At 36.9% G+C, this 15154-nt stretch overlaps 1 protein-coding gene across 1 annotated transcript in view; it reads left to right on the forward strand.

The window, feature by feature from the left end:
- The window catches only part of LOC129281269 (long-chain-fatty-acid--CoA ligase 5-like), a 25294-nt gene extending 10140 nt beyond the window's left edge, over nt 1–15154 (forward strand). The window contains exons 6-19 of the mRNA XM_064113262.1: nt 303–511; nt 857–908; nt 1135–1208; nt 1575–1652; nt 2115–2249; nt 5696–5778; nt 6599–6653; nt 7945–8040; nt 8602–8763; nt 10191–10307; nt 11224–11367; nt 12082–12183; nt 13316–13387; nt 14238–15154. Of these exons, the coding sequence (XP_063969332.1) occupies nt 303–511; nt 857–908; nt 1135–1208; nt 1575–1652; nt 2115–2249; nt 5696–5778; nt 6599–6653; nt 7945–8040; nt 8602–8763; nt 10191–10307; nt 11224–11367; nt 12082–12183; nt 13316–13387; nt 14238–14372 (1514 nt within the window). The 3' untranslated portion in view covers nt 14373–15154. The remainder of the gene's footprint in view (nt 1–302; nt 512–856; nt 909–1134; nt 1209–1574; nt 1653–2114; nt 2250–5695; nt 5779–6598; nt 6654–7944; nt 8041–8601; nt 8764–10190; nt 10308–11223; nt 11368–12081; nt 12184–13315; nt 13388–14237) is intronic.

The following is a 15154-nucleotide window of genomic DNA, read 5'->3' on the forward strand; positions in this document are numbered from 1 at the left end:
GTAGTAGAAGTAGTAGTAGTAGTGTAGTTGTAGTAGTAGTAGTAGTAGTAGTAGTAGTAATAGTAGTAGTAGTAATAGTATGTAGTAGTAGTATAATATTAGTAGTAGTAGTAGTAGTAGTAGTAGTAGTAGTAGTAGTAGTAGTAGTAGTAGTAGTAGTAGTAGTAGTAGTAAAAGTAGCTGTTGGATTGAGCATTTCCTTGTTTTTTACAATGATCTTCTTGGTGTCTTATCCTCTATGTACACGAAGAATTATTGTAAAATATTTGTGATTTGTACATTTTTGCCGATTTCCCACTCAGCTGAAGTGAGGCTCATCGTCGTCGATACTCATGAAAAGGTTGCTAGTTTACTAGATCAGTGCTCAAAATTACCAACCCTCAAGCACATGGTTGTCATGGAAACACCAATCACAGACGAGATCACAGAAAAGGCGGGAAAAATGGGCGTTGACCTAATCGCTTATGATGATTTCCTTGCATCAGGCGAGAGGAACTTGAAAGATCCCGTTGTAAGTATCCTTAGCATGCTTTCATTATCGTTATCAATCTCTCTCTCTCTCTCTCTATATATAAGTCCATTTTGACGTCATGCTAGTCTTATTTATGGTAATTAAAAAGAGGTGCTTTCAGTGCTTTTAGAGTTATCGCCTCCAGTATATTGTAAGAAACACGATTGCCTTAATGTGAACAGTGATTTGGAAATAAGTTCAATTGAATCTTGAATCTAAAACTTTACAAATAACAAAGATAGGAAGTGTCAACCTAAAGTCTTACCTAATGTTTCAATAATAATCTATTTCTTTTGAATTAATAACATTATCATTATTTATTCAACCCCCCCCCCCCCCCCGAAGCCCTGCAATCCGGATGATGTGGTTGTAATTCGATTCACAAGCGGTACAACAGGTGAGGTACTATATGATGATATTATCCTTATTGCGTTACACTATATAAAAACCGTGAAATTAATGACGATTATTTAATCTAAATTTTTACAATAAGCCCAATTTTACGGTAAAATACCATTAAAACCCAAAAGAAATTACACATTTTACAGTAAAAAGAGCAAGACTATATCCGAAAATTCTTTCAGCAAAATTTTTTGAATTTCCCTCCCTCCCTATCCATCCAGGTATTCCTAAAGGAGCCAAGATGACACATGCTAATATTATGGCTAGTGCAACTAACGTGTATATAGCAACACGGGTATGGCAATAAACTTTCATATCACTTATAAATATAATGTTTGTTGTCGCTAATTCGTCGCTTCCGTAAATGTTTCGTTTATTTTGAATATTATTTTTCCCCGTTGTCTCTCGAGAATGTAAGAATTGTTCGATCCATATAAAATACTGATTTAATATTAAGAGTCTGAGGAGTTATCACTTTTGTTCTCGACACCCCCCCCCCCCTCAAAAAAAAAATCCCACACCCTACATTCACCAACTGTTAGTTAAAAACAAATGCATGTCAAACGAATGAAGATTTTTTTTCTTAACCAACAGTTGGTATCTTGTGTATGAAGAGTTAGATTTACTCTAAAATTCTTGTTATTTTATTTGGTAATTTCAGGACTCCTTCTCGTACGACCCTGGATATCGCTATATATCTTATCTTCCTCTTGCGCACGGTCTCGAACATTCTGCACAGGTATATACTATGTTTTGAAATCTGTTATTATTGTAATGTCAAGGGCGATTTCAAAGTGGTGGGGAGCAGGGGACGACACCCTGTTTTAGGTTTTTCAAGCGTGAAAAGGAGAGGGGAAAAGGAGAAGCATATAATCAAAAAGTGGAAAAACAAAAGCCAGCATGTAGATATGTAATTGCAGTTCCTAGCTATTCCTAGCTATTTTTAATCAATTATTAATTTGTGATATCTTTAGTGAATGAAGAGAAGAAGAAAATATGAAAGTGGAAAAGAGGCATTATTAAACAATGACCGCATGATTGAATCACACGCCCATAGTCCATTCTCCAAGTTTTGAACCCAAGATTAATATGGATATCTCTTCTATTCCGAATTCTTTGCTGTTTTATAATTTTGTTTCCTCGGGTGTTTACTTCTACTTGGCGAAATAAAAAAAAATTCTGATTCTTTCTCCTAAAACAGGCTTTGTTATTTCACTCCGGGTGCTCAGTTGGATTCTTCCGCGGTGATCTGAAAGAGTTGGTCAATGACATCCAAGTACTCAAACCGGAACTATTTGTTGTCGTTCCACGGCTCGCGAATAAGCTTTACGACAAAGTAAGTATATCGGACGATCTCTAATCGGTAGGACAGGTCACCTTTAAAAGGATATCCTTGGAACAAGTTAGCTCGTGTGAAAACAAAAAAATAGAATAAATCAATCAATGAAATCAATGAGAAAAATCAAACGAATAATAAGAAAATTATGAGCATTTGCGGAATGTCGAGATCACTAATAATATGGACATCATCCTATTGCCAATTCCACCAAGTAATGTGTGTCACACCTGTACAACTATTCAGTTACCTTTGTACATATTTTACTTAAAACTGTCACTTTTATCAAGTCTAGTAGATCAGGTGTACATTTATGCGACGGCATGGCATGACTGAGACTGAGAGGTAGTGAGTTCAAGAAATTGGGCATTCTGCCTTCTTGTCAGGAGCTTGACGTATCGCCTTCATGATGGCTTATAGCTGAGGTGGCTTACTGGTAGCATGGAGGTAGAATGCTGTAAGTGGCTACAAGGTCTAGATCACCTCCGTTATAGAACTTGCACTAGAACAACAAAAATATTTGGTCGGTAAACATATGAACTTACCAACTGTTTGTAAAAAGAATATTGCATGTAAAACGAATGGGGAGTTTAATAACCAACAGTTCGATGTTCATACGTTAACAAACCTGGGAGGTTATTGAAATAATTTCTGAGAGTGTGTAATGACGCTACAGAGTGTGATATACAGTGTGATCGACTTGATTACAGTGATACCTTGATGAAATATAACGTATTCAAACAAGCAAAGGCGACAAGGTCCGGAGAGAGGGAAACCAAGTAACACCATGCATGCTTCAATCTCATACTAAGTGAATTGAACGCAACTATCTCCCTCAGGTTCAGGCCATTTAGATCATAGAGCCTGATCACTGCGATATAATTCTTACGATCAACACTCGCTACATAACACCCTGTCCTGTTCATCCACGGCAGCATGTAGGAAGATATCCTTTGGAGCTTGCAGAGACTCACCAGCATTCCCATCCCTGTCATAGACCGTCACCACGCTTGGATTGGAGTAAAAACATGAACTGGTGACGATCAAACCCGACCTGGTGGTAGATACCTGCCTCGTCTTGTGCTTTGTTGGAACAGTGTGTTTGAGAGTGGATCCAATCGGGTCACAGATGTAGACTTTGTTGGCACCGTTAGCAATGAGGATTTCATCTGATTTACTTCTGTTCAGCGCGATAAAATTTCTACCGTGTCTCACGCCCTCACGTCGATTGCTGATGTCAAGAAGCCAGTTGGAGAATACATCTTTGCATCTGTATAACCAATTGATACGCATACATAGAGACCTGTCTTGTTGGAACACAAGATCGTATCACGCCAGGTCACTTGGTATATTTTTGTACTCCTGCATGCCACCAGAGTGAATCAATGACATCAATACCTCGGACATTACCCCATATCCAATAGCCACACTGTCATGAGAGTATTTGGTCGTTCCAATCATCCTCCCTCGAAGATCTACACACTGAGTGATTTTCAACTTCGGATCTGATCCTGAGATGCACCCGAGGTCAAGACAAGACTTATCTGCTGGCTTGAATATCTTTTCCTGTACTTTCTTCGTAATAGTTTCAGCAGAAGTATGCTCTGTAGATTTTGATATTTTCATGAGGTCAAGACAAATAGCATCGACGGGATTGAACCTGTTCTCTGCTTTCTTCGTGATATCTACATAAGTGTTATGAGTAGATTCTGAGATATTCCCAAGGTCAAGACAAGTAGCATCTGCGGGCTTGGATCTCTTCCCCTCTGCTTTCTTTTTGATAGCTTCCGCAGAAGTATGATCCGTAGCTTTCTTCAGCATGACATCTAGCTCCTCACGGGGTAAGATATGAGCAGACAGACTATCTGTCTCAAGGTGGCCCAGTCTGTCATTATTTACCAATGTTATCGAACTAGAGATGCTCTTAATCCTCTGTTGATCCTTGGATTTAAAGATGTCGAGTTCTTCATCAAAACTTTGCTTTAATGCAGTTACCTCTTTCGTGAGATTTCGGAGATTTCCTTCCAGCTCTTTGACATTGATGCTGTAAGCCTGCCTGACATCATCTAGTAGTTTCTGAACTACAGTGTGTACCTAATGAGTTGTACTTCAATATTATGAATGTACTTCTCCAGCTCTGCTTTCTTAGCTGCACATCGCCGAACAAGGTCTGTCACACAATAAAGCAGAAAATAAATAATTAAAATAGTAATGAGAAGTGAACCTTGTAGAATATACATAATTGTCCAACACTGATCCAGTTTGAAGCCTTCCCATCGCTTACCTTCCATTGATGCCATCCTCCATGGAGAAAAAAAAAAGTCATGACCGAACACACTATAAGACGTTGATGACATTGAAGGCACTTATCGCACATGTAGGTCATGTTCTACAGAAGGAGACAACGTCTTTCTTAAACTTGCAGCCAGTACATTTGGACTCATGTCACGGACAGCATTCATCCCTCCACACTCGGAGTGGTAATCGTCTACGAATCTGTTGATGGAGATATTGAGGCGGAGATCGTCGACACGGTTGGCACGGGGGTTGGCAGACAACTTGGTGATCTCCCTGCAGAGAGGACAGACCATGTGGTCAATGTCCTGGTGGGTCAGATCATATTTCTTGAGACACTTTCGACAAAAAGTGTGTCTGCACGTGAGGATCGTTGGTTCATTAAAATATCAAGACATAGCGGACATGTCAAATTCTTTGAAGAACTAGAAGGCTTTTCTGATTCACCCTTCTGTCATTTCCATGGTTATTACAAGTGCAATATTCAAAATTTCATTGAAAATGTTTAATCAATATGTAGACTCCTATCGTTGAAACTGCAATACAATGATAGCGTACCCCGTGTCAGTACATATTGGTATAGCACCACCGATCGTCTATCAAAGAACTAATCAGGGTTAACCTGTAAATATAACTGTTTCCACCTATATTTGGACCAGATGGATGTATTCATCTTTTTATAGGAAAGAGCTATTATTCCAGTTTCCGTTTGAGTAACATTATATCTAGGTACACACGTGTGACGTATTCAATCACAGCTCATCCAATAATGATATAGGAAAATAGCCCGCCCTCTAATGATGTTGATATATTCACTGAGAGAAATCACCATTCAAAATACATCAAAGCAAAGTATTTAACATAAAATTGATTAGTTTGTCAAATAAAAAAATTGTTTCATCGATATTATTTATGTCAGTTTTCGGATATGTCAGAACTGAAGAAGTAAATTGATTTTCTTTTCTAAATCCCAGTTTGTCAAGGTTATTTGTTGGTTGTTTTTTTAACAATAATTCAGGCACGAAGTTCGGGGACGATGATGAGTTTTCCTTTTACTTTTTTTTTTTGGGGGGGGGTTGCTTGCTTGTCTAAAACCCTTGATACACCCCTTAGTACGGTCTACGCATCTCTTGTTCCTAATCATAATACAGATTATGGCGAAAATAAACGCATCATTTGTGAAGAGGGCGCTGTTCAGATGGGCTTTCAACGCTAAGAAGAGAGACGTAGACAGGTATGTAAATAGGTAGTTTTCGCATTTACTACGGGGAAACTCTACGCATTGATTCCTTCGAAAATGCAATTAAAATCGCCAATAGAGAGCTGAGAGGCTTTTGTCGAAAGTTGGTGGACTGGGACAGCAGATCATTCGAAGATTTGCACCGGACGAACAATTGCAAACATGTTGTCCAGATAGTCAAAAGATTCCGACGCTGCCCCGGTCCACCAACTTTCAACGAAAGTCTCTCAGCTCTCCATTGTGATATGACTTTCATTTTCAAAAAGAACTGGTGCGTTGTAGAGTTTCCCCGTAGTAAATGCGAAAAGTCTATTCTATGAAACTTATTGTAAAGTATAGAATTTTCTAGCTTACCTATCTCGCTCGCAATAAGTTTTTGGAAAATGATAAGAAAAAAATCATGACATTGTTTTACTCTTCTATTTCTCTAGAATGAATTCGAATACTTACTAGAAACAAGGAAGTTTATATTTATTATAGCTTACCTCGTTTACTCGCATTTCGTTGATAATATTATACCATCCAAAATAAAAATACACGTCTCTTGAAATGTTTTATGTCACTATGGCAATGCTATTGAATCATAAAATCTGAATGAACGTTATAATTTGGAATCTTCTTTCAACTGATCGTGATCAATTTCAGCTCGAGTGATTGAGGGCTTAGTCTTGGTGTATTCACCTTTTAGCTATCGGCCCTATATGTGAATATTCGCTTTATGGTTACAAGGGCGACCAATACACTACTATTGCTTACCTTCTTTGTATTTTTGTTGTTGTAAATTTGCATTCTTTCCTTTTATTTTAATTATCAGGGGGATATTCAGTAAGAATACCTGGTATGACACGATCGTGTTTGGGAAGATACAGGTTAGTCAAACTGAGGCAATAGGATTCATGAACACCGTAAATGCATAGGCGGCGGAAGCGGGGGGGGGGGGTCCTGTTCCCCTAAATTTGAGGTGGGGGGACGGCCCCCCCTTAAAATTTCTGTGTTTTTTTTGCTTTTCCAATTTTTTACCTGTGTCCATCCCTAAATGTCAAGTGGACTCCCCTAAATTTTTGTGGTCCCCCCCTAAAATTTTGGTTGAAAACTTTTTTTTTTTTTTTTTTTGCTTGTCCAATTTTTTACCTGTGTCCATCCCTAGATTTTTTGCCTTCCGCCGCCAATGCGTAAATGTATTGAAAATGCCCGTCAAATGACAAAGTCACAGCTGGGAGGTCTAGGCTTATATATGTAAAAAAAAAAAAAAGAAACCTGGTGAACCAAAACAACAGTTTCGTCCTAAGTTTCAAAGCTTACGAAAAGTTGCAAATAATGTCGTTTGTCCGGAGTTCAGGGCCCCGTCTCACAAAAAGTTACGATTGATCCAATCAATCGTATAACTCTATGGAAATCCATCAGTATCATATTGTTTTTCTACAGGAAATATGCAAAATGTCCTTTTTAAACAAAGGAAAACATCAAATTGTCAAGAAAACAATTAATTTATGAATAAACATCATATCTAGAAAAAAAAACCAACCATGCATTTTAGATTTTGGCGTTGCTGGCTTTCCATAGTTGAGGTTGATAAGATCAATCGTAACTCTTTGTAAGACGGGGCCCAGGGCGAAACTGCTGCCTTGATTCACCAATTTTCGACAAAGCCTTCTGAAGTCGTTTATTTTCATAAAAAGGCATTTGAAAATAAATTTTCTATGTTCTTGGATCCGTCGTACACCGTTGAGCGAAAAGTCGCTATTTTGTTCTTTTATTTTTTCCTAAGGTATCTTGTCTGGGGCAGCGCCAGGGTATTCCGACAGAGCCAGGGGGAAAGGAGGGGGGGGGGCTAGATGACACAAGGGAAAAATCATCTTATTCCAGTTGAATAATGGGGGTATTTTAGAGTTTATTATGTTCTTCCTTCTTTCCCTTGTTTTCACATGGGGGAGGGGCTATCGCTCACTGTCCTTTTTGCGTAGCCCCTTCATATTGATTATTATTCGGGGTGTTTTTTTTATTATTAATTTTTCCCATTTGAATAATAAAGGTACATATTTTTTCTTTATTTGTTTAACTTACTTTCCTCCCTTTCCACCATTTCTCTTTCTTTATCTTTTTCACTACCTGAAAAAAAAAATTGGATTGACCTCAATTAATGAATGTATTGCGTCATAGGCTCTACTAGGTGGCCAACTCGAATGGATTGTCACTGGAAGTGCCCCTATTTCTGACGAGGTTCTGACTTTCCTTAGGGTTGTCTTTGGCTGCCCGGTGAGTTGTTTTGATATCTTAAACTTTCTTATCCATAAGCCTTTTTTGTGCTATCTATAATATCAATTATTTTTGTTGTATCAATTAATATCAATATTATTTGTCATCATTTTGTAATAACTTCATTCTTCTTACAAATATTATCATTGATTTTGGTTGTTTGGAATTATTATTATTATCATTATTATTATTATTATTAGTAGTAGTAGTAGTAGTAGTAGTAGTAGTGCTGTTATCATTGCCAACTATTGTTGATAATAATGTTCTAATTAAACAATCATCACTACATCAGATGTCTTTTATTATGAGCAAGATATAAGCGCACGTACGCACGGGGCATTTTATGAATAATATTTATATTTATCTTTTTTCGTGTTTCGTTATTCCTGCCCCCCCCTCCTTTATCTATGTCCCTGTCCTATGTGTTTCTGTCTGACTCTCTCTCTCTCTCTCCCCCTCCCTCCCCTCTCTCTCTCTTCCTCCCTCTCTCTCTCAACCCCTCTCTCTCCCTCTGCTCCTTTTTTGCACCTCTTCCCCTTCCCCCATCGACACCCCTAACAGGTTACTGAAGCATACGGCCAAACGGAAGCAACTTGTGGAGCGACCTTAACCCTGCCCAATGAGACCGCGAGTGGCCATGTCGGGTCTCCCTTACCCAACGTCATGATCAAACTAGTCGATGTTGAAGAAATGGGGTATCTTGCATCCCAAGACAAAGGGGAGGTGAGGTCAAAGTTGGGGAAAGAAAGAAAGAAAGAGATAGTCTGGTGTGCAAACCTTCATTCGAGTAAAGGGGTCTTAAATGCAGCCTAGTGTACCAAAGGCCCTCTCGCTCCTTAAATTGAAACAGCAAGTTTTAATGTGCTAGTCTTTTGTGAAGACTCATGCACTTGTTGATCAAAGTTGAAGACGCTGAAAGTTTTATCAAAATCTGATAGCAAATAACAAAAGTAACAGTTTAGCAATATTTTCTGAAAACAGCTACTATGCACTCCATCATCAATGTGCAATATAGGTGCATGGTTGATGGTGTCATGTACCCATCTTTCTTTTTCTTGTGTTTTTACATGGTACCATAATAATCTCATATTTTCATATATGTGTGTATGATATGTCTCCTTGTAACAAAATAGGTTTAATCAGTGATTAGCTTACACATTAATTACATCAGTTGTTAAGAGAAAGAGGGGTGGAGAGAAAGAAAGAAAGAAAGACGGAAAGAAAGAAAGAAAGAAAGAAAGAAGAAAGGAAGGAAGGAAGGAAGGAAGGAAGAAAGAAAGAAAGAAAGAAAGAAAGAAAGAAAGAAAGAAAGAAAGAAAGAAAGAAAGAGTAGAATCAATTTGATAAAATGAAAAGTAACTTACATAGAGGAAATAAGTAGGCCCAACTGAAAAATTAGTCGGTGAAAAGAAATGTGCGTGGAAAAACCGGATGGAAAAGTTAACAAGTATGAAATAAACAATGACCTCAAAAGATCTACGTTTTTAAGTTCCATTCCATTCAATCTAAGAATATGATCACTTTTGTAATTTGTATAAAAGTGTCCATATGTAGGCCTGTGTATGAAAGTATTCATCCCCATAATCAAGCAAGTAATTTCTATAATAAGCAGTAAGTAATTTTATTTATTTATTTATTAAAAACGGTTTGTTGCAACAAGGGTATCTATAGCGGCTGAAAAGCCGAGTTGCATTACCCTATACAAACATTTACATAAAATACATTCAACATAAAAATAAAAAAGCTCAATTTACACGAATTCTACATCATAAGAAACATTGACACACATAGGAAGGTTGCTTATCATGTTGGGGACACATATATTGAATTATGACGTGCATCCCCATCATGATAAACCAAAATTGAAAATACTGAAAATACATGCGGGCAAATAACATAAAACAATGAGTTCTGACTAACCAGAAGTTAGCACGGAAGAGAGGGGAATAAAGAAAAGGGGGGGGGGGGGGGAGGAGAGGAAAGAGAGAGAGTGTGTGTGTGTGTGAGTGAGTGTAATAATGAAAATTTACGAAGTAAGTTAATAACTGATCAGGTAAGTGAGAAAGTAAGAACATGAAGAAGGCCTACACGGAGTAAAATTGTCCTCGGGTGAAACACTTTTGTTTTCTTGACGTCATTTTGTTTTTCAGATTTGCATGAAGGGTTCATGTGTGTTCAAGGGATATTTCAAGAATCAAGAGAAGACCGATGAAGCTATTGATTCTGATGGTTGGTTACATACTGGTGACATAGGGGAATGGCTACCAGTAAGTAGATAACACTCAGTCAAAACAAATTAGTCAAAATGACTAGACAGGTAGTCAGGTGTGTGCAACTGATAGTCTAGTCACATTCCTGACATATTCTAGTCAGAAATAACTCAATTCTAGTAAAATACGACTAGAAAATAGTTAAATACGACTAGAATAACAGTTGCACCAGCTGACCCTATTAACTAGTCATTTTTGACTGATTTGTTTTTAGAGTGTACACTCTTCATAATTCATGGTAAATAACGTTCAAAACTGCTCCCAAGGCATCAATAAATGCCTGATAGCTCAAGATTGTGTTGATACTGAACTTGTTGAATGGTGAAATTGAGATGTTGATCAGATTGTGAAAAGTGTTTTTGGTCAGTTCATTTTCATTACCACCTTATTCATTATCATCATCATCATCATCAACAAATTCAAAATTAATTTTCGACGTCGTCATCATCATCATCATTATCATCTTTATCATAATCAATTATGATGGTGATGAAGATGAAATGAGATGATAATGACGATAATGATTAATAGAGGGTCGTGGGTTCGAATCCCACATTGATCCACATTGTGCTGCACTCAACCCAGGTGAGGTAAATGGGTACCGGCGGCAGGAAGTATTTCGTAAAAAAAAACTGTGAGCACAGGAAATCGGTTGCCGATTTTAGCCGGGGTATACACGTGCGCCATACAAGTATCCTATTATATTATTATTATTATTATTATCATTATTATTATTATTACTATTATCATTTTATTATTATTATTATTATCATTATTATTATTATTACTATTATTATTTTATTATTATTATTATTATCATTATTGTTATCATTACTATTATTATTTTATTATTATCATTATTATTATTATTACCTATGATCGTCTCTCTCTAACTCTCTCTTCCAATCTATAGAACGGTGCACTGAAGATCATCGACCGCAAGAAGAACATATACAAGTTATCCCAGGGTGAATACGTTGCTCCTGAGAAAATCGAAAATGTCCTCATGAGAAGTCCTTTGGTCGGACAGGTTTTCGTTCACGGGGAAAGTCTCCAGGTAAGGATTCCTTTAAAAGGGTGTTGCACCCCCATCATGGGGGGGGGGGGGGGGGGAGGGGGGGGTCCTCCGGGTTCAAACCCCTCCCCTCTGCTATTATTCTTACTGGTTTTCAATTCATTTACCAGATTGGGGTCGATTTCCTGCACCGATTGAGTGACCATTATGCAAAAGGTGAATAAATTTCTTGAAGTAATTTCACAATATATTATATATTGAAAGTGATAGAATAATTCAATACTCTTTAATTTCGTTTCAATTGTAATTTATAGTAAAAATTCAAACTTGTTTGTTCGACTGATTATGATGCTGATGATGCTTTCTTCTAAAATTTGCAAAATATGTATGCCTGAAATGTCCTTGATTCTTAAATTGTCAAATAAATTACGGAAACCAAACTCAAATTCAATATTTGTTTCACGTACATGACCTGTAATATAAATCCTAAATGTAACAAAATGTTAATTTACTTTCAGGGGAGTGAAAGCTTTAAGCCCACTAACTGGGACTGATATTTTCATAACAGTTCGGGGGAGTTCGGGTCTCATTAATTTTTGGTACGAAACAATTGCTTTAATCGGAAGAGATTTAAATTCGTCAACTTTTCCTCTGTGTAAGGGAGAGGGTTCTCATAATTACAGGACGGGAACAAGTACTGCATCAATCAGTATTTTTCTGTTTAACATTATTTGCACATTGCTTCAATTTATTCAGTCCTACAACATTGCCGTCATTGCTCCGGAAGAGGAAGAACTCAAGAAATTCGCAGAGAATAACGACATCAAAGGCAAGGTAGAAGAACTATGCGAGAATGAGGTATGTGAATCTAAACAATTTAAGACATACAACTTCCAGCAAGTGCACACCAACATGAAAACATGATGCCATCATACCAATTAAGTAATGATTGGTCCGTGATTGGCGCATATTTAAATTGGAGCGCCGCAAAGAAAAACAAAGTCAACAACAACAACCATGAATCAAACTTTGCATGGCATGAGTGAATCTGATAGAAGTGGTTTTGCCGAAATGTGATATGCATGACAAAAATATCAGTCTTTTGTCGAGGGCTGCCAGTTTGATGTAAGACCGACATGATATCAGTCTAGGATCAGTAATTGATGTTAGTATGGTATCGGGTTGATTTTGGTCTGATATTGGTCTAAAATGCCTTTCCGAATTCTGATGCAAGTCTAAAGGCAGTCAGATGTTGATTACAGTTTGTCTGATTTCAGGGTGATGTTGGTGCTTCGATTTTTGTCTGATGTCGGTTTAATCGATGTCTGTTTCATTCCGTTGTAACTTGATCTGCTGGACATCTGTCTGCTGTACCCTCTCCGATTCCAGCTTGATATCGATGTGATTTCAGACTGATGTTCATCTAAGGCTGTACTTGTATCCGACTCACACTGTTAAAAATGATTTAAACAACGCTGTTTATAAGTGAATCGCACAATAGTCGTTTAAACAGTTTAAACAAGTGTTTAAAATCTTAAACAACCTTGCTTTAAATTATTGATAATTAAATATTTGAATGTAAAGTTTGTTGTTTAAGTGTTTAAAATGTTTAAACAACTACTGTGCGATTCACATAGTTAGCAGCGTTGTTTAAATTATTTTTAACAGTGCACGTTATGGTGTTGGTCTCTTTGGTACCAATAATGTTCAGTCACACCAACGAAACTGACTCCAAACCGATCGATGGTATGTCATTGGTAATAACGTAATAAGTTTGGTCGGTATGGGGTCAGTTTCGCCGGTGTCACGGTAGTTTAAAGTACAAGCTACACATCATTGATATTCTAAGTGAAGGGTAAAAATGAATTTTGGTAAACCATCAACATTTAATATAATTTTTGAAGACGTACTTTATATATCAGCGACGCACATTGATTGAACACTTAATATGTATATACTTTTCTCTTCTTTAATTCTATTTCGTGTTCAGACCGTTCGGAGGGCTATCCAGGCGGACATTGATAAACAATGCACTGCTGCAAAGCTATGTGGCTTCGAGAAGGTAGACATAAATCTTGAATAATTAAAATTAAAACTCTCATTAATATTCTTGCTGTCCCTGTAACATTTTGTTTATACTTCCTTTTTATATACACTTTTTATTATTCATATACTAAGATAGGCCTATTTATCGTATCTCAACTGATTGCATCTCTTAAGCCCGGCTCACACTATGCGATTCGTTGCGAAAAGAAATTGTGATAACATTTGATATGGACATAAAATCTTACGGATCAGAGATCAGATTAGTGGTAGGACTACTGAAATCGAAATTCCGTCCAGTTCGAGTCTCCCTGAATGAATAAAAACAAATTCAAATTCAAATCGTAATGACATCATCGGCTTCTTAAAGCCGATTTGGACTTTACTCCGACCACAGGGCTTGTATTCCTTACATTATGCCAAACTGTTGGAACTTTCATATTTAATGCAGAATGCGATTTCTTGAGAAAAAAAATGCATCGCAACGAATCGCATAGTGTGAGCCGGGTTTTATTTAATAGCATTTTAATCCAATTCTTATTATTATACCAATTGATTGCATCGATCTAAGTTAATCAATTACAATATGCATAGCCTAAATTTATCGAATTCAATCCAAAACTGAATTAATTTTGATCTTATTATGACTATACATTAATTGATTGAGCGAATATTGATCGCAAACTAGTTAATTGATTGCATTTCGACAGATCACACTCACGCCCATTACTGCGACTTCTCAAAGGATGCTTTGTTACTGATCACTCTTTTGTTATTGATGGCATTTTATTTGATTTCACTACATCTCAATTGATTGCATTTCAATGCATTCAAACAGGTAATCATGTTTTGACTGATTGCATTTACAGGTGAGAAAATTCATCCTTCATCCAGAGCCATTCTCCGTCGAGAACGGACTTTTGACGCCGACATTCAAAAATAAACGAAACGTCATCAAGGCCATGTTTAAAGAGAAGATAGATCAACTTTACTCGGAAAACTAGAAAGTACAATGTCATGTGTTTAAAGAGAAGATAGACCAACTTTAATCAGAAAACTACAAAGAAAATACAATATTATGTAGTCCATATTAGACTGTCACGCTGCTAGTTCGTTGCTGTTTTAAAATCTTGGGCGAGATACTGTCCACACAACATTATTGGTTAAAAACTTTCATCCAACTCTGGGTAGATATAGAAACCAACGCTTTACGGTTTTAATCCAATGCAAAAAAAAACATTTGTTGGGTAGATTTTGACCAATATTTTTGTGAAGAGTAATAATGTTACCAAGTATTGGTTAAAAGTTTTGACCAAGTTTTACAGAGTGTATTCAGCAGATGGTCTAATTCGCATATTATTTATGTAACACCATCATGGGAAGTTCACCCTGACACAAAGGTTATTGTAAATATTGGCGAAGGTTTGAGAAAAATCCATCACAGAATTAAAAAGTTATTAGAATTGTAATTATTTGATTTTTGACGTCACTTGCGAGCAGCATTCCTACAGAGCGAATGGTAAAAAATCAATGAAATGCCATTTTCTTAGAAAATTGAAAATGGTATTACTGTACCTTTTGTATATCAAGAGACAAATCATTACACACCCGATCTTGAACAGAAAACAAAAATAAGTCAAAAGGAACCATTAAAAAAAAAAAGAGATTCATGCATTTTATATTACATGACGTATGGGGCAGCTGCTCGTTTATGACGTCACAAATCCAAAACTTAAAATTATAATAACTTCCTTAATCTATAACGGATTTTTCTCAAACCTTCACC

The sequence above is a fragment of the Lytechinus pictus genome, chromosome 18, assembly GCF_037042905.1.
Source record: "Lytechinus pictus isolate F3 Inbred chromosome 18, Lp3.0, whole genome shotgun sequence".
NCBI classification, from domain to species: Eukaryota; Metazoa; Echinodermata; class Echinoidea; order Temnopleuroida; family Toxopneustidae; genus Lytechinus; species Lytechinus pictus.